Source organism: Chaetodon auriga, chromosome 12 (genome assembly GCF_051107435.1).
Source record: "Chaetodon auriga isolate fChaAug3 chromosome 12, fChaAug3.hap1, whole genome shotgun sequence".
NCBI classification, from domain to species: domain Eukaryota; kingdom Metazoa; phylum Chordata; class Actinopteri; order Chaetodontiformes; family Chaetodontidae; genus Chaetodon; species Chaetodon auriga.
Genome location: NC_135085.1, coordinates 21,364,535 through 21,387,237, shown reverse-complemented (window position 1 = coordinate 21,387,237; position 22,703 = coordinate 21,364,535). Strand labels below are relative to the sequence as shown.

Sequence of the window (22,703 nt, the reverse complement as noted above, 5' to 3'; positions counted from 1 at the left end):
AGAAAATATTTAAGACTAAGAGTTTTTAATAGCTTCAAAGGCCTTAGAAGGAAGGAAACTGAATTTGCTGAATTTTAAGACTTAATAGAGAAAAAATTCAATTCAACTCAAAATTTCCCACAGGCCAAGGTGAGGTCTTGAAATATGTTGTTTTGTTAGATTAACAGTCTAAAATCCAAAGTTAGTCAATTTACATTCACATAAAACATTGAAATGCACAATATTTGAAAGCAGAATGAGTACAATTTTTTTCTCAATCATCACTTAAGTCCCACTAGAAGTGTGTGGTAATGCATTTATCTGCAGAGACCCTGCCCTCAGCCTGTAATTCTGTAGTTTCTGTAGTTTGTTTCTGGGCATCAACCTTTGGGCAGTGGGTGTGTAGCCCCCAGCCAATTACAGCGTGCATGGTGTGATGCCAGGACCAACAAATCCAACTCATTCTGCTTTTAATTGGCATTTGAATGTTTGCTTGATACTAACTTGACGTAACCCGTTAGCAAAATGGAAAAAAATTCCGTAAATAAATGATAAATGATTAATTGTGTTAGCTCTACATGATACACAATTCAATTGTCTACATATAAATTAGGCAATGGGGAAAAAAAGAAAAGAAAAGGAAATCTTAGGTCAAGGTCCACTTGCTTGCTGTGTCTGGAGTTTTCAGTCAGATCTCAGTCTTCAACAGCTGGAGGTTGGTTGTCATGCAGACAGTTGAGTTGACCTATGTCATTTTGTTAGTCTGATAACAGGTGCTGATAGGTGTATGAAGTTTCAAAGGTCACTGCTCTGTAAGTCACCACATTTACAATACAGTAAATTTTGTGCAGAAATTCTGCACAGAGCAGATTATCTCCAAATGCCAGATATTGGCCCAAATTAACCAGTCTACCGCTGGCGCACAGGTCTACTGCAGTGTTATCTCAGCTAGCGTTAGCTAATGTGGCTACTCCCACAGCCTGGGGGCGATGTCGGACTACTTTGGAACATTGAGGGACAATCAAGAGAAACTGAACGTTAAGCTCATTAAGCTCATCATTTGAAGCAAACTAAATAATAAGTAGGTTTGAATCCAGTAACTGTTTTTTCATGCTGGTTTTTATGTGTTTATACTGCAGCGCTAGTTCAGCTAGCATCAGCTTTAAAGGGGACTGGAGCTACATCAGAGTAGTGGTGCTGCAACAACAACATTAAAGCATGTAAACCTGTTAGAGTGGACACTCAAAATAAAAGTATAAAACTGAAAATATGGACTGAGAGTTCATTCCTGACCTTGGAAGCAGCAGTAGAGGAAACAATCTGTTGTCTCCACGGCCAAAAAATGTTTCTATCTGCAGTCCTTCATTTGAATTCTCTTTGCTTTCTTAGTTTATACTTGGTGTAAAATCGACTTTGCATAAATGCATGAATTTCAAACAACGCAATCTGGACAAGGGAGAGAAAGCTGTTCATACTTATTACAGAGCTTTCTGTCTGAGCGGCCATCATCACACTGTTACACTTTCACTCCTCTTCCTTATTTTTGTTTTCTGGTGCAAAAATTTAAGGGGGGAAAAAAATGCATTTAAAATTTAAAAACACAGTAAGTGAGCGCCACTGAGCGTGATTTATGCGAAAGCTATTGTTGCAGATGAGAATGAAAATCTGTGACTGCTAAAATTACTATTATCATTCCTGGGAATGATTGACATTACAAAGGCTCACTGACAGGCAAGCGGTGGGAAACGCAGAGTTTCCATGGAAATTGGACAACCTGCCAGGCATGCGTGCACACACACACACACTGTCTCCAAAACAGCATGTGTGTGCTTGTGTTTGTTTGTGCATAAATCATTGAATTTAGCAGGCTGCCACATGGGGCTAACGCTGCCGTCGTTCCACTTCTAAAGACAGCGAGCGTATGTGCGCGCGCTCGCTGCTGAATCCCGACGCCGCTCCAGGTTTGAACAACCTGTGTGACATATTCAGAGCATCCTGCCTGACTCTTCAGCCCCAAATCTCTCTGCCTCTTCGGAGATGGCTGCTCTAATATTGTCCTGTCACTGGTTTCTCCCCACCAAGTCAGGCGTGAAGGAAGACAGACACTGATCTTTATTAGCATAGGGAAACCATAGTGACAGAGACGATGGAGTAGCCTACATCACCACGCTGAAAGGCTGAGCATTTCCAATTCCATCTGCGAGCGCTGAAGTAGGAGCGACAGGCACAGAGGAGATGGAGTCAATTTTGAAGTGGGTTTAAGAACAAACAAATCCATCTGAGATCGTGTGGCTTTAATTTTTATTGTATCTGCTGCCAGCCTGGTATACACCAATTGTATATGGAGGCTGGGATCCAACGGCTGCTCCGTCTTTTGAAATACAAGACTGGAACAGACAGAAAACAACATTTAAAAACCTCCCTGGGTTGTTTGAAATGTTTCCAGTAAGAAAAACAACAGAGCAGGTGTGTAAGTCAACTCATGCAGCACCGATTTCAAGGATGTCTTTGTGGTATAAAATAAGCTTAGACTGAGCTCTGCCAGGCGTATCTTCAAGGGCCTGTAACAGTAAAAGGAGATTTGTGTCTTGAAACAGTATTACGGAGTAATTACGGAAACTCTATTTAATAAAACAGTCAGTTAAAGACGCAAATATATCCCTTTGATCCAGTGTTTCATCTTTATTCAGGGCATCAAAATCCGAACAATTGAGGAAATAAAATGAGCTTGCTCTGTGAAAGGGGAATAAGATATACGAGGAAGAGGAGAGCGGGGGGGAAAGGAAGGAGAAATAAGCCTTGCATAAATAATATATAAGAAAAGGTACTTGGTGGCTGACGCAGCAGCTGCCTTCCAATACATATGGTTCAATTTCCAAGTCCATCTATTTTCCACTTCACCCGCGAGGGAGAGTGGCAGCAGGCACCCGATGGGCGGGTCCTCGCGCCAAGGAGGAAAGATAAACTACCGCAGGTTCAATCCATATGCTTTGAGCATCAGTCACTCCCCCAACAATGAGCCTAATGCAGAGCGTTACACGTGGAGAGAAAGGTTCAGAAAAAGGGAGGAAAACACTTCCCAGCACAGAGGAGATTCATGTGGGACGGCCGGCGGCTTACTAGGTTATCACTCACTTATCCCCGCTGTAGTGCAAGACGTGGAATGGCCGGGGAAATAGCTGTCCATCACCCAGAATACAATCAGCGGACTACACGGCTGCAGAGCTAATGGATGTTTCCACAGGGAGGGCAATTTGGTGAATGGGAGAGTGGATGGGTCCATCATGCGAGATGGGATTACGTGCAATTGTTATCCTTCACAAGCATGATATGACGGTCAAGGGGTGTAATGTATATGGACAAGGGAGACATTAAATAGTAATCTCTCCACAGCCCACTCACAGCCAATCAGCCTGCCCTCGTCCCACATCTTCTTTTTGTGACCGGGCAGACGTTCCTGAGTAGCACTTAAACAAAAAAAAGGGCTGCTGCTGAAATATGCAGCAGCACGCTCCCGAAAATAAATTAAAGTTTTATCTGCTGACGCAATTCGGTGCATTTTTAACCAAATCGGCGAAAACTATGGAATGGCTGAACAAAACAGAACTTTGGACACGAAAAGAAACAAATGTAAGTTGATGTCCTTGTGAAAAATGACATAAAACTGTTAAAAACGGCCGTGCAGAGTTGGGGCTTTGCTTATCTGATGCATGACTCTCAAGTATTTGTCTCTTCTCACATCACATCTGAGGTAACACACTCGTTCACATTTCATCTGCAGAGAGCGATCATCCAAAAAAAAAAAAAAAAAAAGGCACCAATTGCATCACAGTTTCTGGCCAAGCAGTTGTGGCGCCGAACATCTCCTTTCCATTTCCAGGGAAATAAGCCTGTCACAAACTGCACCTTTCCTGTAATATCCCCTCAGTAAAAGCTCCCGATCTGCAGCTTCGTGTCCTCAGATATCCAGCGGCGTAAATGCTGAGGCCTCAGAAGATGTGTTTGAGGTGCTTCACGCCGTACGTCTTGAAAAACACCAGGAGGATTAGAGTCCACAGGCCCAGGATGAAGCCATCAGGAGGATGCCAGTCTTTCTGCTTTGGTTTCTGAGCAAAGAAGGGGGGGGGGGGGTGAGGTAAGGTAAGGTGGGGATGGCAGAGGAGAGCGGGGGTGGGATGGTGGGAGGCAGGGGGATTGTAGGTTAGTAATAGTGTGTGTATTTCTCCTGTTGAGGCCACCGCTGATTGTTCTGTCATTCACACAGGCAGGCGGGCATATACACTCACTTTATCTCCTCACACACTTTATGTAGACGATCTGCTGTCTCACACACACAACACAAAAGTTCACACAAAAAGCGGGTGGTAAAGCTCATCAGTACACCTCCCCTGTCTTGTGTTTGTCCCATTCACTGCCACATCATCACTTTGTGTATGATTATACTTTTAAATCTCTCCCGTATTAAACATGCATCTCACAAGGAGCACATTTATATGCTAATGCGGTGGCAATATTCTGCGGAGAGATGAGATTTAACCTCTAAAAAATCTTCCTAACTCCTCCGCTGGCGACAAAGCTATAGATAGGCTGTGAGGACACACTTAAGAGATTTCTGTTATCCCTCGCTACACAAGCTGCCATTATCCAGTCAAGAAATCACCAGTCAGAAAAGGCATTCCCCCAAAGCCAAAACCCCAAGACTTGAGAAAGAGGATGAGCAGGCACACAGACGCACACTCACACACACACACACACACACACACACACACACACACACACACACGCCTGAGTCACAAACTGTACACACAACGCTAGGACGACATTCAGCACAGTAAAGCTGCTACACAAATACTTGCTAGATCCATGTCTCCCTGGCTTGCCTGAGCGCCACTACAGTACTGACTGTACATTTACTCTCTCTGAAGTACAGCTATATCAGCTTGACACACACACACACACACACACACACACACACACTCTGCAGCAGGAGCTGGAGACGGGCTGACAGCAGACTGACAGGTCCTGCAGGATTAAACGCTGGTGTGAAAACGCAGTTCAGGGTCATTATTACCCACAGACTCTGACTACGGCCATAAGTCAAGTTACAAAGTTACCCGTCACTCAGTACGTGGATCAAATGAAACCTGTACTCACCAATATTCAGAGTTAATACCTCTGAGGATTATCATTTAACTGTGGAGCGATACAGGTTTTCAGGCTGCTTCTAATCCCACTGTGCACTACCTGCACAGCGCCAAACAAACAGCAGGCAAAGTTCATGACTAGCCGGTGGACATAGCAGAGCATCTCGCACGCTTGACCCCGCTACTTTTACAGGAGTTGGTTGGTACCAAAACAGAGCTAAAAGGATTTTTTTTTTTTTTTTTGTACTTGGTGCAAGCACAGGCTGTATGATTAGAGGGCAATTTGTTAAGTTTTTCTTCCCTATAGTGGCCAAACATTAATTAATGCAGCTTATAATACCAAACTGAAACAGCCCTCATTTAGCTTTCGGACCCAACAGCATCCCACATCACCTACTTTCCATCAACATCAGTATTTCACACTTTGCCACAATTCAGTTGTTTCAGAACATCAACAGAAAGCTGGAGGAAAAGTTTAGGATTTATAGAACTAATATAATTCACTGAACCATAATCCTGATGACTGGTGGCATTACAGTGGCGAAACTGCCTAATTGCCTTGCAACGTATGCACAGATTGCTTCAGCAGAGCTCAATCTGACGGCTAATATTTTGTTTTTGTTGTGAGCTGCTGAAGTGGCATATGTACAGTGGAGTCCTGTGCAGGACAAATAAAAGACTGGCACACACTGCAGAGTGTGTTAAATATGTGCAGTGTCTGAAATTACCACCCACTAAGCACCAAATGCCAGTGTGTTCGGCAGCTAAAATACCCAGAACGCTGGCTGAGACCGTGACATTTGAACGCCTCAGTTATATTCAGTTTTTTCCCGTTTCTCCAACTCTCTAGCTGCTGATCCCTCTGTACTCTCAGCCAATCAAATCAAAGGAAAGCTGCTACACAAAGCAGCATTATCTCACCAGGAGAGGAGGTGACGATGAACTTGACCCACTGAATAATACAGTGAGTCTTGAAATAACACACTGAACCTGATTCTATTCCTGAAATAGCATTTAGAACGGGCATGATTACATGTTTCTTAGAATAATGAATATTAATTACTTCAGCTAGTGAACATTATTGTAATTTCTTATTAGTTTAATAGTTCTTGGTTAGCGAGGCGAAAAGTTAATTTCAGGAACTGTGTACTCTTGCCTCTGTGTGCAGGGTGCTGTCTTCTCAAGGCTGCCTTTTCAATCCAAACTGCAGGTTACGTGACGACGCTCCCAATTTCTAACGTAGAAAGACTGAGGACAGCAGTAAAATTGGATTACGCCTGACTCCAAATTTATTTAACAGCTCAATCAAGTCAAATCAATAGAACTCCGGTGCCATCCAGAATGCTAAAGCAGACGTTTGCAGTACACTTCAGCTCCGGGCTTCAGGCATTTAGTTGGACAGAGTCACGGCTGGAGGTCCAAGACAAAGAGCTTCTGATTTAAAGGTGCTCTCACACTGCAGATATTAGCCAGTATTTTGCGCTTATAGTCAGTTTTTATTGGCCAGCAATAACCACACGAGAAACAGAAGCAGAAGAAAAGAAAAGAGTGAAGTTAAACTCAGGCTTGGAGAGGAGCTGTGGCATATCAATCACATTGTGAAATGAGCCGATCCTCCAGTCAGTTACAGGCACCTTGCCTACAGACACTATATCTACAGTAGATATTGTCTGACAGACACCAAGCTGCAGGTTAGGTGGTGGAAAGAGCTCCAACAGACAATCAGCGAGCAGCAGAGACGATGAAGCTCTACAAAACTATAAAGGAATGTTTTCAGCGTCTGTTGTGAGAGCGAGAGAAACTACAGGAAACGTCTTAGATGACACCGATTTTGGCCTCCTCTGTCTGACATCAGACTAGCACAAGTCAAAGCGGGTGTTTAGTCCAAAAATAGCCTCCAGTTAAAGGCCCTGAAAATCTACCTTCACAATCATCTTCTTATCATGAATGACAGAAGCCAACATGAAGACGCTATTTTCTGCTAAAGTCGGAACATTTTCTGTTCTTTCACACGAGAGATTTACATATTTGTCTCTTGTCTGTGCTTGGAGAAGCCTGACGTCATGCACTTCCATGCTCCAAGGGTCTGTTTGCTCACGCTGCGAGGCCACAGCAGTCAGATCTGACCAAACCACACCTACACAGTGCCAATGGAGCAGATGAGCAGAGTGTTTGAGAGGTAAAGTCTTAATCGACACTCCCCGCTGATGCATCGCCTCAGGGATTTTATTCAGTCTTGTGCTTGTGGCTTGTGTTTTTTTTACCTACTTATATATATATAGATAGATAGATAGATAGACAGAGAGAGAGAGAGAGAGAGAGAGAGAGAGAGAGAGAGAAATATATTATTCATGGCCTTTGCCTTTATTCATCATCTGTGTTGTGAAAACATCAGATTTCCGCACAGAGAAATAAAAAGAGTGCATCATGGTCATATTTCAGTCATAAAATCCTGCTGACAGCCCTGTGAGCCGCAGAGTCAATCGCACGGGACGGCAGTAAAGGCGGTTATAGCAGTGTTCAAAGGGACTTTAGTCGAATTCTCACCAGCATTCAGCGTCAGAGCTGAGAGCGTCTGAGCAGCAAACAGAAACGAGCCACACTGTTCAAGAAGGGTCTGCCAGCGCTCTCGCAAACTACACAACGCACTCACTTTACTGCATGACACACTGCCTAACCCTCACCGTCCAATAAGGCTGGAGCAGGAAGTGGGCGTATCATGGAGGAGGTGATTCAACTGACAACGGCTGCGAATCAGTTCAGGAGGTTTCTCGACCGATCATTCGAATCGTCGCCGTTTAGGAGGCAGCCCCACCAAGGATGTTTTCACCAACTGTATATTTGATTGTTTATTCAGAGAGAGAAGTTAGCGACTAGCTGGTGGTCGTGGTGAAGCATTCAGCAGCTCCACAGCCAGATATTTCCCTCATGAGTTGGTGGAGACCAAAAACAGAGCTAGAAGAGGGTGAACATTGGCCTTAAATTCACCAGGCGGACACAAATATGACTCCAAATGTATGATTATGCTGCAGTGCCGTGCTGGATTAATTACAGTGTTGTGTCATGTTCACACACTGGCCTTGTTGAAATGAATGAGGGACCTCCATCAAACTGAATGGGATGGCAGACACAGTTTTTTGTCTGCAGGTGAAATTGATTGTTGCCATTGAAACATGACCCTTTGGCTCTGAGATGGCCTGGTTTTAGGATGGCTTTAAGAGTTATGCCTTTAAATATTCTTTCTATTAGTGCGACAGCAGCTTGCATTAGATTTGTTAAAACTAGACTGGACTACCTCGACAGAGCAGTCCAACAAACAGTATCTTTGTGTAAAAAAAAAAATCCCTGACATGAGTTTGAACAGACCTCCATCCTGAGATGATTGACTAAATTATTTATGGCCCAAATCATGGTGATGCTCAGTAAAAAGCACGTTTTGCAGCCAAGGTTGCAGATTGGCTTTCAGGCTGTTAATTTTTCGCTGACACCACAAGCTGAGTTTCGAACGCTGGTCGATTTTGACCCGTCTGTTCCAGTTTAGCTGAAACAGAGGCATCTCCCCAAATCCCAATTAAATTTGCCAGCATGCTTGAGTTGCTGTCCTCCATGTTTTCCGGTCAAGCAGACACAGAGCCATGACAACAGTGATCTGTCCCATCGAGACACTGACATCATCAGATGAATACTGAGCTGACAGTTCACACCGCCGTCACACGGCCGCTGATTTCAGACAGCACAAAAATGTGATCCGAAGCATATATTCAATGCTTTTTTCACTGCTTTCACTACACTACTGTGTTGCATAACACAATCTGAATCAAGACACTTCCAGCTCAGCTTTGGTGACAAAGTGGCTGTCAGGAAGACAAGTAGAGGAGCTGAAGGTTGAACACCTGGAGGACGAGGCAGAGCCCGGTCAGGGATGTTCATAAGAGACGACTGGGAGCGTGTGGCCATTGGGGGCAGTTGACCTCTGTGACAATGGTGGGCAGAGGTGTGCGTGACTGTGGCTCTATGTGTGTGTGCACGTATATATATGTGTGTGTGAAAGTGCAGGTCTCTAGGGTAAAGAAGAGCAAAGGGAGATGGATCGACTGTGACAAGAAGCCACGTCGGCACAGCCGGCAGATCGAGGAGCGTATGTCAAGAGGGAGGAGAGAGGGAGGCAGCAGAAGAGGAGGAGGCAGCATAAAGCCGGGAAAAGAGGCGATAACCACACATTTGATTATCAGAATGATTGTTATCACTATCAAATAATTCATCAGTTTTTTTAATTAGCTGGTCATTCATTTGTAGAATGGAAATTCACATTTTTTGACAAGGATCCATTAAATTATATTTTAATTTAATTTAAAATTATATACCAGGTCATTATACACTGCCTGGTCCTATGTTCACCCATCCAATCTGTGCAATCCAATGCAACAGCTCTGCCACATGTTATACCTCTACAAAGCTTATAACAAAGCACTTTTGTTAAAAAAATCTTTGAGATGCGTTCATTCAACTATATATATTACTGAGGCTGCAGTTGGTGGTGCTTTACACTGAAATGTGTTTCTCATATTCTGCTGCACCTCATGTGAGCAGCTCTCCACACAGTGATGATCAGACCAACATCACTGCAAACCACAACCTCAGTAATAAACACTTAAATTAATGCCTCTCTGACAGTGTCAGTCAAAACTGAACAATCGTTTCTATGTAAAGATTCAATGTTGTGGCTGAGCTGTTCTTTTGGCTGCATTAGATTTTAAAGGTGTACCTAATAAAGTGGCCACTAAGCGTACGCACTGAGCGGCACAGTGACAAAATGAACTTCTCACTCTGACTGTCATCAAACATATCTTTGTCATTTCTGTACTTCTTAGAAATTCATGGCCTATCTACACACTGATAAACGTATATTTGTAATAAGCTAATATCAGCTGATATATTGGACATGTATAGTTCTAGCTCTAGTGTAAAATGTGATAAAAAATAATGAAAATTTCCCATGGCAAGTTTCCATAGTCCAAGGTGAAGTCTTCAAATTGCTTCTTTTGTCTGAACGGGAGTCCAAAACCCAAATATAGTCAATTTACTGGGAGTAGAGCAACGGAGAAAAGCAGCAAATCCTCACGTTTGTGATCCTTGAAGCAGCAAATGTTTGAAATTTTTACTTGATAAATGATAATCTGTTGTCAGAATTCATTTTCTGTCTGTCGGCTAAATTTATTAACCACATAAAGTCTAAATTTGAGAGTTTTTGATTTCTCAAAGGAAACCCCCCCTAAAAAAAAAAACACAGTGAAGAGAAAGCAGAGGAAAAAAAATGTTGTGCACAGAAACCAGAGAGAAACAGCTGAGAGAGATGTGATTCGCTGACCTTCACTGACAGAAATATTCACATCCTCCCGCCAAGGACAGCGGCGTAGACTCGAGCTACACACGCTTTGTGTTGTGTATTCAATTCACAAGTAAAATCAATTAACAGCTACCCACCTGATTGATTGGAACTAATTAATATGGCCACGCAGGATGCTAATGGTCGTTGAGGGAGGTCTGAAACGCTTTGCCAAACGCTCGCACTCCAAGGTCAAAACTGCAGCAAATTCATGTCGTGCGGAGCTGCGTGACAGAACAGCAGCCATTGTGCACGGCCGGGACACTCACACTGTACTGCCTGGACATTTAAGCCCCGGACGAGCGCTGGGACAGCCAAAGCAGCAGGTGCATTATTCTCTCGTAAAGCCTGTTTTGCTAAGCTGGACGATATTATTTGGAATTATTGAGCACGAGCGACGCAGCAAAGCGCGTTCCGGCTCATATTTGATTAAATGAAGGAGTTTGTCTGAGAGGGTTTGGCCTGTGATCCACAAAATCCACAAAACATCCACTTTTGAGACGTGTCAGTGTCGCAGGCTGAGCGAGGGAAGGGGGACTTGGCGAGGGACGGGAGGGAGGCAAAGCATTAATTTTCAGTGTTTCCATTTTCAATTCTCTGGAGCCATACGGTGTGGCGTCAAGCTGGCAAAAGAACAAATAACAATTTGACGCCAGAGACCAGGACTCACAGCAGCGAGGCAAGAAAAAAGCAGAATACACAAGAGGGTGGGAAAAAAAAGGAGCTCCTTGTAGTTATTTCCAGAACTGAACATATTGTGATTAGGCGTTGGCATCGTGATGAGATGTGTGAGGTTGGGAAGAGAAGGTGGCAGGAAGAGGGGACTCACCCTGTCACCACTCGCGAGACAACTGCCAACGGTGACAGGGCATTAATCAAGTCCTCCCATACACACATCCATGTACACAATGAGGGGAAGTCTGTACATAGACGCCATACAGCACGGCCTTATACATCCACTGTCAGTCACACTGATGACTTTTCTATTTACAAGCCGTCGCCTGGTCTATTGGCAAACGGAAAAATGTTTTTTCTTGGAAGATAAACACAGTGAGAAGACTTGTTTTGTTGGCGGCACAGCTCAAATCCGCTACACACCACTATGTGTATATGACTGTATAATATTCCAGACATCTTATGAGGTTCAATCACATCCAGGCCTGCAGATGAGTGCGTCTGAGCAGCGAACAACAAAGGGCGCCGCCACAGCGGCATGAAGACGTCTCGCAGAGTTGTGCGCGCAATATGACAGCTAATCAAAAAGAGGAGAGCTGTCAATAGGCCTCATGGACGCCGGCCGTTCTGCTGCAGTGCAGATGGATTATGGTGAGGGGGAGAGAGATGACTCAGACTGTCAGGACTCCCATCTTCAGCACAGCAGGAGTGCTAGCCGATAATCGAAATCTCTGGCAGAGGTCATCGGGTTGACAAGTGTGTTTGTGTGTTGTGTGTGTGGGTGCATTTAAAAAGAGTAGGGGGGTGGACGTAAAAACAGAAAGATGCATAAAGATGAATAGATACGGGGGGGGGGACGGGGGGGACAAAGAGAGAGCAAGCCAAGAGATGAAGCCAAGTAGCAAACAGGGCAGGTTTAATGGTCTGCGAGTGCGTGAGCCTTCAATAGCGCCGTTGCTTCTGCGTATTGAAAATTAGGGACAGACTTTATACAGCGGTCTGATGAGAGCAGCGGGCAGTAGATCTAAAACTGGCCTGTGTTTGCGAGCCAGTCCTCTGCAATCAATTTCCCAGAGTGCCGCTGGGTGTGGAGACCCCTCCTACTTCCCATCACAATACTCAATAAGCGTCTGACAGAGCTCAGGCCTGTGGTCGGCTTCATGTCTCTGGACGGTGCGACGGTGACCCTTTTGTTAACACCAAAGTCGATGTCAGCTGGTGATGTTTCCAGCAGCGGGACCGGAGGCTTTTTCCGCTGTTTTTATCTTTAATCTTTTTTTTTAACACTCTCTCGGTCCTGCTGGATCTGACCTTTCATATCATCACCAATAGTTAAGCATCCATCTAAATAAAGGAGACAAACATCATTGTCAAGTCAAATGTCAGCAACTCTTTTCAAACGGATCCATTCTCAACAAATCACTGACCTCTTTTTGTGCACTTTCACAATTTTCTAAACAGCCGAGGCATAATTTTACCTATTCTTTGGGAAGTGGTGACCATTGTACTGGAAACACCACAATACTGCTTTGATCCTAATTCATCTCTAACGGCACATTACCAGACTTGACAGCGTTTAAGCATTTAAAGTGAGACAAACATTTGCTCATTTGTCACATTTTCCTGAGAGACGACATCATTCTGAAAAGTCTGCCTTTGTTGAAATCATGAAAACAAAGACATCCTATGAAGCTCAGACAGCATGACTACGACTAAGAGTTACTGAGTGACAGATATAACTTCTCACCTCTTGAAAAACAAGATGCTCGATATGTGCAGTGGGAACACATTCAGCTTGAATAGAGACAGAACATCTCTGGTGGAGCACAGCTAACCTGGAGCGGGAGTCATCCAAATGGTCCTTTTTATTGGCTTAAAACAGTAAAAAACTGAATACTTATCTGGCACGAGCACTGCAGCATGAGAATTTCTACAATAACCAGAAGAGTGCACTCAGTAGAGTGCAGATCTCTGCCAGGTGTTTGTGGGGGCACGTGGGTGGGAGACAGGGAGTGCAGGGCGGCGTGTGTGCGTGACAGCAGTGGAACGAAGGGCAGACGACGTGCAGGTGCCAAAACACCAGCGATGCAAAATGTCCATTTCAAAGTGAAAAGGACAAGAAAAGGAAGGGACCGACACATATGTTGTCCCTCGTGGAACCAAGATTCCAGACTGAAGCACACATTGATCATTTCTGCATGATACCAACATACTTTAAGTTGATTTTACTATTATTGACGTGTCATCCTAAAGAAGCTGCATTGGCGAAGCTTTCAGCACATCAATCAGACCAACATCCTTCATCTGGAGTCGTCGTTTTGTCCACTTCGTGAATACAAGTCGCTTTCCTTTTTGCTGTTTTGCTCTCCAGCAACTCCTGAGAAGAATATCTGGCTCTTTAGCTGCTAAATGATCCACCAGCCAGTCAATAACTTTGTTAGTCTGCTGTTTTGGTGCTGGGCAGGTAGCGTAGAGCGGGTTTATTAGAGCTTTTTTGTGCTGAAAACAGCGCTGATGAGAGCACTGAGAGTGCAGCAAAACATCAAGAAAATGAGCTGTGAGACATTAAGACACAAATCCACTCTGAGGACCTGGAGAGGTGGGACAGAAATGGCTGTGAATTCATCGCGAAGATGGCACACATCATCACTGGATCCATGAAAATATTGATTAGAGAAGCTTTAACTAAGCTGAATACAGTAGAGGTCAGATGTTGGCTGATTTCATTTAGAATATGCAAACTATTCTGCCATCTGGTTGACACGTATTCTAGATCGGTAAAGCAAAATTCATTATAAGTACTCTGAGTACATAAGCAGGGGCTGGACACAATCACAGAAACGCCTGTGCACTCCATTAGAAAGTGCTCTGTAATAAATACCACCCATACACCGCTTTCAGTGCGACTTTTCTGCTCAAGCTTCAGCCGTATTTGGATTCCACTTTAACCTCTTCAGCCATTAAAACAGAGCTGAAATGACCCTTCTCTCACACTCACTCTCAACAAAACGGATTACCATAAACTTCACAGACTTAGCACTGACTGAAGGGCTGTTGCATTGGATAAAACTCTGTAGATGGTCATGATAATGTGTCCACTCTCTGAATCTTAAAGTGTGGATTTCTCCGAGGCAGCCCACCTCCAACATGTGAGCAACACTAACGTCCGCTCTCGCCTGAGGCAAAGATTAATGCAACTTCTTTACTTTTCTGAGGCACAAGTTGAAGGGGACGTATTGAAATAGTATTTTTAATAGGCTCATAATGGAAAATCTTACAAGTGCGATCCAGGGCCCGAGACCGTCTGCTCTGAATGCAGCGCACACGTTGGAAAGGTGCAATGAGAAGGAATAGGTGTTCATTTGTGAAGGTCGGCCCGACTGAAAGCCGCAATCCATTTGGGAATGAGGTGAATGCACAATTCCTCGCCACAATCCTGCCTATCCGTTCTGCTGGATTTCACGGTGGCCCCTCCACACTGAGACCAGTGCGCACTTACATTTCACACTTGGAGCTGTCGCCATGGAAACGACACAAAGAATCAGCTGGTCGATGTTGCACATAACTTTCTGTTCCGTGTCCAAATAAAGGACAAGCGCGGACACACTTCGAATGACAAAAACACAGGGGCACCGACAAACGGCTGCCTACGCCGAAGGCTTAAAAGACGACAAAGTCGACGTTCTGTCACCAGAGAAATGGACGTTAAAAACATCTGGATCTACAAAAACGGGCTTGTTCGTGTGTTCTGAGCGTCCCCAGCTCACCCAGGTGTTTTGTATAGCTCTCTTACCTGATGGATGATGTCAGACACCGGCAGCTGGTCCACATACGAGTACCTCTCTGCTCGCAGCTCTCCATTCACAGGACTGAAAGACACACAAAACGGCGCTCTTTGGCATTTAGCTGAACTAAGTGAAATGAACTTTGAAAACAGAGCTTTTGTTACACGGGACGCCATTATTCAGCGATGAAGAAAAGCTGTCAGGAAGAAGAACAGACTCCAGTGTCTCTGTTGGCAGCGAGTGTGTAGCCGAGGTGTGTGTGATTGACAGCACATTTCAGAGCCGAGTCAATGATATGCAGTGCAAACTGGTGCTAATGAACCCATTTTTTCCTCTTGATAAAAGAAAAAAAAAATCATCCTGTGGAACCATAAGAGAGTCAAAATCATCCTGACATTAATGGATGTGATCGGAATGGATCACTACAAAACTCTGAAGGTTAAGACAAACGGAAAAAACAAGTGATGCTACACCTAAAATCTATCTTTTCAGCTGCCTACTCACCACCTTTTCAATGAAGCTGAGGAGCTAGTAGAGCTTCAAATTCCCAGGCCCCCTGAACTACCCACGACGCACTCTGACACTCACTTGGGTTTTAAAAAAACGAACCAGCCCAAGTGCAATCAATGAAAGTTAGTGGGAGCAAAGGAGTCGACTTCAAGAGTCACACGGGGCTGTTGTTATATTTGTTGAGCAGGTAAACAACCAAATACAGACGATGTTTGTTGTTGCTGCTACACAGCAAACATCAGCCCTCCACGGCATCTCATCCTTTAAAGATTCCTCTGCTTTTCTCTGAAGGTGCATCGTCTTGGCAGCCCTTTGCCAATTTAAATAAATGCAAATTAAAATCCAGCTTCAGCTTTTATTGTGGCATGTGCAGCGAGGCGCTCAGTTACCTGACTCCACAGAAAAAAAATGGAAAACGGCTCTCACCAAAGGGTCAGTCTCAAAGCATGCAGAGAAGTGAGAGAATTTAATACACCCGATATGTGCGCAGATACTGGTGCTCACTGACATGTAGAAAAAGGCTTGGACCAGCAGCTTCTGTGGACTGCAACGTGCTTAAAACAATCTTCCTCAGACATTCAAAACTACCCGATTCAGTCTGCATTACCAGCGAAGTCTGGTGAGCTCGCTTTATTCTAACGCCACAGTGACATCACTTGGGTCATTTCATCAGAGGTTTTCTACAACCTCCGCAGGTGTACTCCTGAAATCAGTGGACTTCCCCTTTAAGAGGTACAGAATATCAGCTGGCAGGTGGTAAGCTTGACATCTGCCACAGCTCTTCCAGAGGAAAGCAAAAGTCTTTGGGTTGTGGAGAAAACTGTGTGTTTGTATTTAAGAGCTGCAGTTCTGTTCACCGACCACTGAAAAACACTCATGCCTCTTCAGTCGCTAAGCTCGCGCATTGATTACCTTTGTATGTTTTCTAAGTAACTGAACTGCAGAGCCATCTTTACAGAAAAAGCTATTAACACAGACGCCTTGGATGCTGAATGGTTACAGCTCATGCCGCACGGCCGCACCCGTCGCCAGTTCGATCCCAGCCGGCAGCCTTTGTTGCGTGTCATACCCGTCTCTCTCTCCTGTCACCTGTCTGCCTTTTCACTGTTTCTTTCCAATAAAGGCAAAAAAGAGGAATAATATTTCTTAAAAAAAATGCTGTTAACGCTCAGCTGGAAAATTTTGTATGTGCGTCCTTGTGTCCAAGGCCAGTGTAGAAAGATGAGCAACCTGATGTGAGGAGGAAACTGCCCAGTTTTCAAAAAAAAGATGGACTCTTCTGGGCCTGTCGATCTTTTAGGAAAGCAGATGGTAAAATACACGTGAATCGTGGGTGAGGAATAAACCCATTTACATTTAAAGCACTGAACCGATGCTCTCCGCTACAGCAGCTTGTGCTAATGAAGTAAACTGAGGTTCAGTGTCTTGCTCAAGGACACTGATAAAGGTCGTGACCTGGCAGCTGATAGGCATTAGTTAATGTGAGAAAACATGCATTAAACCTGACCTTTAGGGTACAGAACGCACAGGGCTCTTCTGCCTCCACAGATATCCAAAAGCTATTAAAAAAACATTAATGAGACACACAAGCACTGTAGTTTATTTTGAGTCAATCCCACAAACACCATCCTGTTGCTGTAAATACTCACTCGAGCACTCGATCTGCATCTGAAAATAGCAGCCCAAACAAATAGCCAATTTAGCCCGGTTTTATTTTGCTAAACACTGCAGTGCCCAGCTGTTTTCGGCTTAATTACGGAGTCTGTTTAAAAATGAAATGAATGGGCGTGGAGATGAGAGCAACCCGCAGTCTGGAACATCAAAGCCTTCAGAGGGAGACCAGACCATTGTTGATTCTGGTCTCTTAGTGGGATTTGGTGACTGCCCTGCTGTATCTTTTAAAGCTATACCGACAAGGTTTTTCTCATCAGCGTAAATCACAAAGTCACATTAAAAGCACCGTGCAGAAAAATGTCCCACTCTGGCTGATTCACTCGAACACAGCGTCGCTCTCGGGTCTCCATTCAGTGTTGAAATCTTCGCGGCTAAGTGATGAATTAAAACTTAAACACAACACTGGAACACACCAGAGCCACCTTCAGCGCAGTACGAGATAAATGACTCTTTGGGTACCCTCCACCTTGAAAACATAAGATTTGATCTGAGGGACAAAATGGAGGAACTGGGGGAAATTTGGTCCCTTTTCTCGAATCGAATCGGTCCTTTTTAGTACTTTTTACAGTGGTAAATCTCTGCTAACTCCCTAACGCAGCCCCCCTCAGACAGGTTTTGTGCAGCCCCCAAACCTGAGGCGCATTATATTCTAATCATCTGTGGTCCATTTCAATGCTTTAGCTTTCAACAGCTTACATTTAAAACACCTCTCAGCTCCTGCCTCAAACCCTGCCCCCCTAACAAGCATCTGTCAGGCTGGGATTGATAACTTGGAGAAAGCTGCCAGCTGCATGACGACCGGTGGCACCTTGTGAGTGGAAATTACGTTCTGTCATCAACTTCCGTGCTGTTAGCTTAAGCTAGAAACTCAGCAGTTTAACGCAGAGGTGAGATGGAAAGGTCACAGCGGGAAGCACACGAAGGAGGTTTCAGGAAAAATGAATCGACTCTCACGCTGCTGGACCTCGGTGTACAGAAGTGTTTTCAGCGCTCAAGGAATGTCATGTTAAAGACCATTACGAGACCAATCACAAATCCTGCAGATCTTCCTGTGCAGCCTTCATACGCTGGCTGCCCAAACTGGAACTCAGTCATCACATTAGAAGATCAGTCCAGCTACTAGCGACGTTTATTCTGTTGAAATGACGTATTCTTCCTTTAATTATCTGCTTGTTTTGTCACCTTGTTCACTCTAAACTACACTAATCATATAAGTTCTCGTAGGTTTATTGTGTTCTGCGTCCTTACAGGAACAGAACATCAATAAAAACACATATGACAAAAAAAAAAACATAAAAGCAAGCAAAACAAACCTGTCAAATTACCGTTTACCCTTCCCATTACAACCATTTGAATCCACCAACACGGCACACTGGCCAGCGGCAGCTTTGAGATGACTGCGTGCTTTCATGTATACAGTATATTTTTGAGAGGCTCCAAAGGCTGCAACATCACAGTGATGGAGCGTCAGGAAGAGTCTCAGCTAAAGGTCACTGTTGAGAGGAGGTTCGACAGAGTGGCTGTCTCCGGCTAATCAAAGAAAGTTCAGGTCAGACAGCTGTGGACAAAGTGTTGGGGGGGGTGGGGGGCTCCAGCCTCCAGTTAACCACCGTGCCTCTCCTCCATCCACTCCACTCCTTCTTTCTTTTCCCTCCGAGCTGCTCAGCACTTCTCTCCCTGGCTTTCGCTCCCTCGCCCTTCCTTCTTTATTTTCCCGTCCTTATCGCCTTCCCATCCGTTTCCCCGCCCCTCCCGTCTCCTCACCGCGGCTGTGCAGGAGGGCAGGAGAAAACAGGAAGGTCTGACGGGCCGGGAGACGACCTCCCGCTGAGCTCTCGTCCTGCCGCTGGAAACATGTCACCGAGAGCGCCGACGTCTCACTGCCGACCCCCCCGCTTTTCACTTAGCGCAAGAGATGAGCTCTAATTCAATTCAGACCACTTTCCACTTTATTTTCCATAAAGAGATCTGTGGAGAGGATTTTCCAATCCACTTAGTGGATTCAAATGGACGCCCCTCCCCACATTCCCCACCTCCAGCTCCGGTTTCACTGCTGTCTCCAGCTGCCATCTTTAGGTCACACAAATTTCCTTTTAACATCTGCTCTGCTAATAGCCCAAGTAGCTTCTGTAGACTCCATCCAGCGCCGCAGGTCAGGAATTAGTTTAAATTTACCGTACAACTCGATGGGATATAAATTCTGCTTTCATTTGATAGCTGTTATTACCCTCGGACCCTCGTAACCCCCTGGAAGAAATGTTTGGTCAACAAGCACCTATGGCTGGGAGCAACCAGACAATGTCATTACACAGTTATGCCTATATATAATGAATAGGACTGGGGGGGGGTCCATTAAAATGTCTTCTCCATCAAGAGCAATTCACTTAATGGAAAAGCCTGTTCTGAGGCAAAAAAATGGCCGTTCAGAAATGGGTGAGAGGAGAAGAGAGGCGAGAGAGGGAGACAGGCGTACACACTTGAACACATACTGTATGGACCCATCTTCTCTAAATATCCTCCTCCACTTGTCTGAGGGGCCGAATGAGCTGACAAAAGTGGATTAAAGCAGCACTATATTTAATAACAGCTTGTTTCAGAGGACATCTGTGATCTTCTCTCTGTGGAACACACAGAACTCCCGACAACCCATTTTCAGGTCTTATGAAACGTTATTACCAAGTTAAATAATAGCACTGGTGAGGTTATATACAGCTGGTGTCTGTGCAGGGGTCGAACACAGATCCTGTCTCGTTCCTTAGTGAATGTTTTTCTTGGATGATCAGCACAGATTTGCAGACAAAAGCCCAATTCACATTCATTTCGTAATTTGATTTATTCCCTAATGGAGGTGGGATGATTGCTGTAAGTACGGCTGCAACTGACGGTTATTTTCATTACTGATAATTTGCTGATTATTTCACCCAATTAACAGATTGTGAAAAAGACCAAGTGAAAAATGCCAATTATAATTAGAGCCTGAGATGACGAATTGAAATATCAGCAGTCTAAATCCCAAACGTATCGCATATATGACGAATAAAGCAGCGAATGCGAACATTTGAGACGCGAATATTTCCTGAAAAATGACTGTTAGGCCTAATGATTGATTGGCTAATCGATTAAGGGACTAATTATTTCACTGCTACTTGTAAGCGATTTTAATTCCACCCACAGCACATGTGTGATGTTTCACCCGTACAACAGTAATAATTACAGGTCCGTTTAGTTACATTTCTGGCACACTTCCTGGTCTTGTATTTCTGCATTTTTGTGCATAAAACTGGATTTTCTGTCACTGAGTTTCATCATCTTAGCACACAATTTCAGCTTTGTGGGTGTGGATGTTTTATGAGCCTGTGGTGGCCACAGCCGTCCTGTTTGCTGGCGTGTGCTGGGGCAGCGGAGTTGAGGGTAGCAGACGCCGACAGACTCAAACAAGCCAGTGACGTTGTGGGGGTGGAACTGGACTGTGGCCACAGTGTCAGAGAGGAACACGCTGTCCAAGTTCTGTGCTATCTTGGACAATGTCTCCCACCCACTCCATGACGAGCCGGTCAAGCACAGCAGTACTGTCAGTGCAAGACTCATTCCAGGCATATGTACTACGGAACGCCACAGGAAGTCATTCCTGCCCGTGGCCATCAAACTTTTCAGCTCCTCCCTCAGTGTCACACACTCGGAGTCAATAGAGCAGCTCTTGGACTCATTTCACCCCTGTCAGCAGCAGCTATAACCCCATAATCTATTTATAATTTATATTTTCAGCTGTGCAATACTGACTTAACAGTAGCATAATTTTATGCAATAGTTCAACACTGCAATACTCTGGTATACTCTGGCAATAATACTGCATTTATATTGTACATTTACACTAATATTCCTGATTTATTTATACTATTCTTGCACTTAACACATTTATAAATCCCATTTCTCAGCTTTATTATTTATGCTGTTATAAATTGTAGTATAACGCACATGTTTTTTTTTACATACTTCTTTTCGATTTTTCTTCTGATTTCTCTGTGCTACATTGCAAACCTGATGACAACTTTATCAAATGGGCTCTTTCAACTTCATTTTCAAAGTGACTCTGAAAACCTACATGTGTACAGCTAAACTGTTATGTCTAGTGAGCTGCATATATTAAACACTGTCACCTTAAAAACAGCAGTTCTTAGATTCTTCAGTGCATTAAATGACATTTGATACGCATCCCTGTGAAGAAAGTCATCCTTGTGTACCAAACCTCCCTCTCAATTTACTGAAGGCTTAAATACTGTTAGAAGCACAGCAAATATTTTATTAGCCACATCTTGATGTAACATTAATCTCATCCAGGGCTTAACAGTGACGACACTCACACAAAATGTCAGAAAGTGCCATTATCCTCCCTAATACCTTTGAACTTTCACAACACTGTTTTCTGTCATTCTTAAGAGTACAGAGACGCTACTCGTGTTTTGCTGATCAGTAAACTTAGCTCCATTGAACATCAAATGAATCAGGGGATTGCTGGTGTCTTACATCAGAATTGGAGATAAGACGTCTCTCTAGGACTGATTGAGGGCAACAGCCGGCTCGATGACACAGGTGGTGTCGTTTCTGCTGCGCTGGGATCAGCACACCTAATGTGTCGGCCCTAATCGATAATAAAGTAATGGGGGACGTTGTGTGAAATGACTGAGTAGCCTGAGGCCAAAACAGCCAGTGACTAAAATCGGTGTGGCAATTGCCTCTAATTACCAATTAGCAGCCAACCACAATAGATTCTTTAACTGTAATACCTCCCAGTGGTACAATTAAATCCCAGCTTAATGAAATTAATAGAAGTGGGGGGAGCGCAATCGCGAACAAAGTTTTAATTTCTATCACATCTGTTTGTACAGCATCGCAATCTCTTCCTTACCCGCAGCCTAATGAGTCAATATGAGAAGGTCTGTTTGCATTTTGGTGCTTCAGCTGTGTGTTTCCTGAAACTCCTCATGATTGTCCTTATTATGGGATTAGTGAGTCTAGGAACCGTCTAATACGAGAAAGCAAACAGTCACCAGTTAGAGCAGGTGAGTGCGATGGATCTATACAGCCATCTAGTGGTCACATGTATTTATCACAGCATGTGTCACGCTGATGGAAAAATGAATTGAATTCCACTTGGATGCATTTTGTCCAGTTTACCACTGGGTGGTGCCACAGATAACCCATCAGAAACACTGCCACTTCCTCTGAAGAGTTGCTGAATTATAGCCTGAAGCCAGACAACAAACATGTCTGATTATGACCTTCACTTTGCTGTGAAAATGACGCTGGTACTGGTTTAAAACGGCGGGAAACACTGTCCAAATGAGCCACATTACTTCCTCAAACGGTCACCTTACTGCTCAGCCTTACAATCAATCCCAGAATCTAAATTTACTGCTCAGGACTAAAGGGTAGTCATAGTGACACGCACTGTGCCGTTGACTCTGCGAGGAACAGGCCACTCAACACATCATTAGAAGAGAAATCAATATCACTAACGCAAGGTGCTCTAAATTGAAATCGAAGCCCAGT

General features: G+C 44.2%; 1 protein-coding gene across 1 annotated transcript in view; it reads right to left on the bottom strand.

Moving 5' to 3' along the window:
* Nucleotides 1-2,641: 2,641 nt before the first annotated feature.
* Nucleotides 2,642-22,703, bottom strand: part of pigk (phosphatidylinositol glycan anchor biosynthesis, class K) — a 28,798-nt gene continuing 8,736 nt past the window's right edge. The window contains exons 10-11 of the mRNA XM_076745708.1: nt 14,978-15,053; nt 2,642-4,085 (exon numbers count right to left, since the gene is read on the bottom strand). Coding sequence (XP_076601823.1) covers nt 3,969-4,085; nt 14,978-15,053 — 193 coding nt within the window. The 3' untranslated portion in view covers nt 2,642-3,968. The remainder of the gene's footprint in view (nt 4,086-14,977; nt 15,054-22,703) is intronic.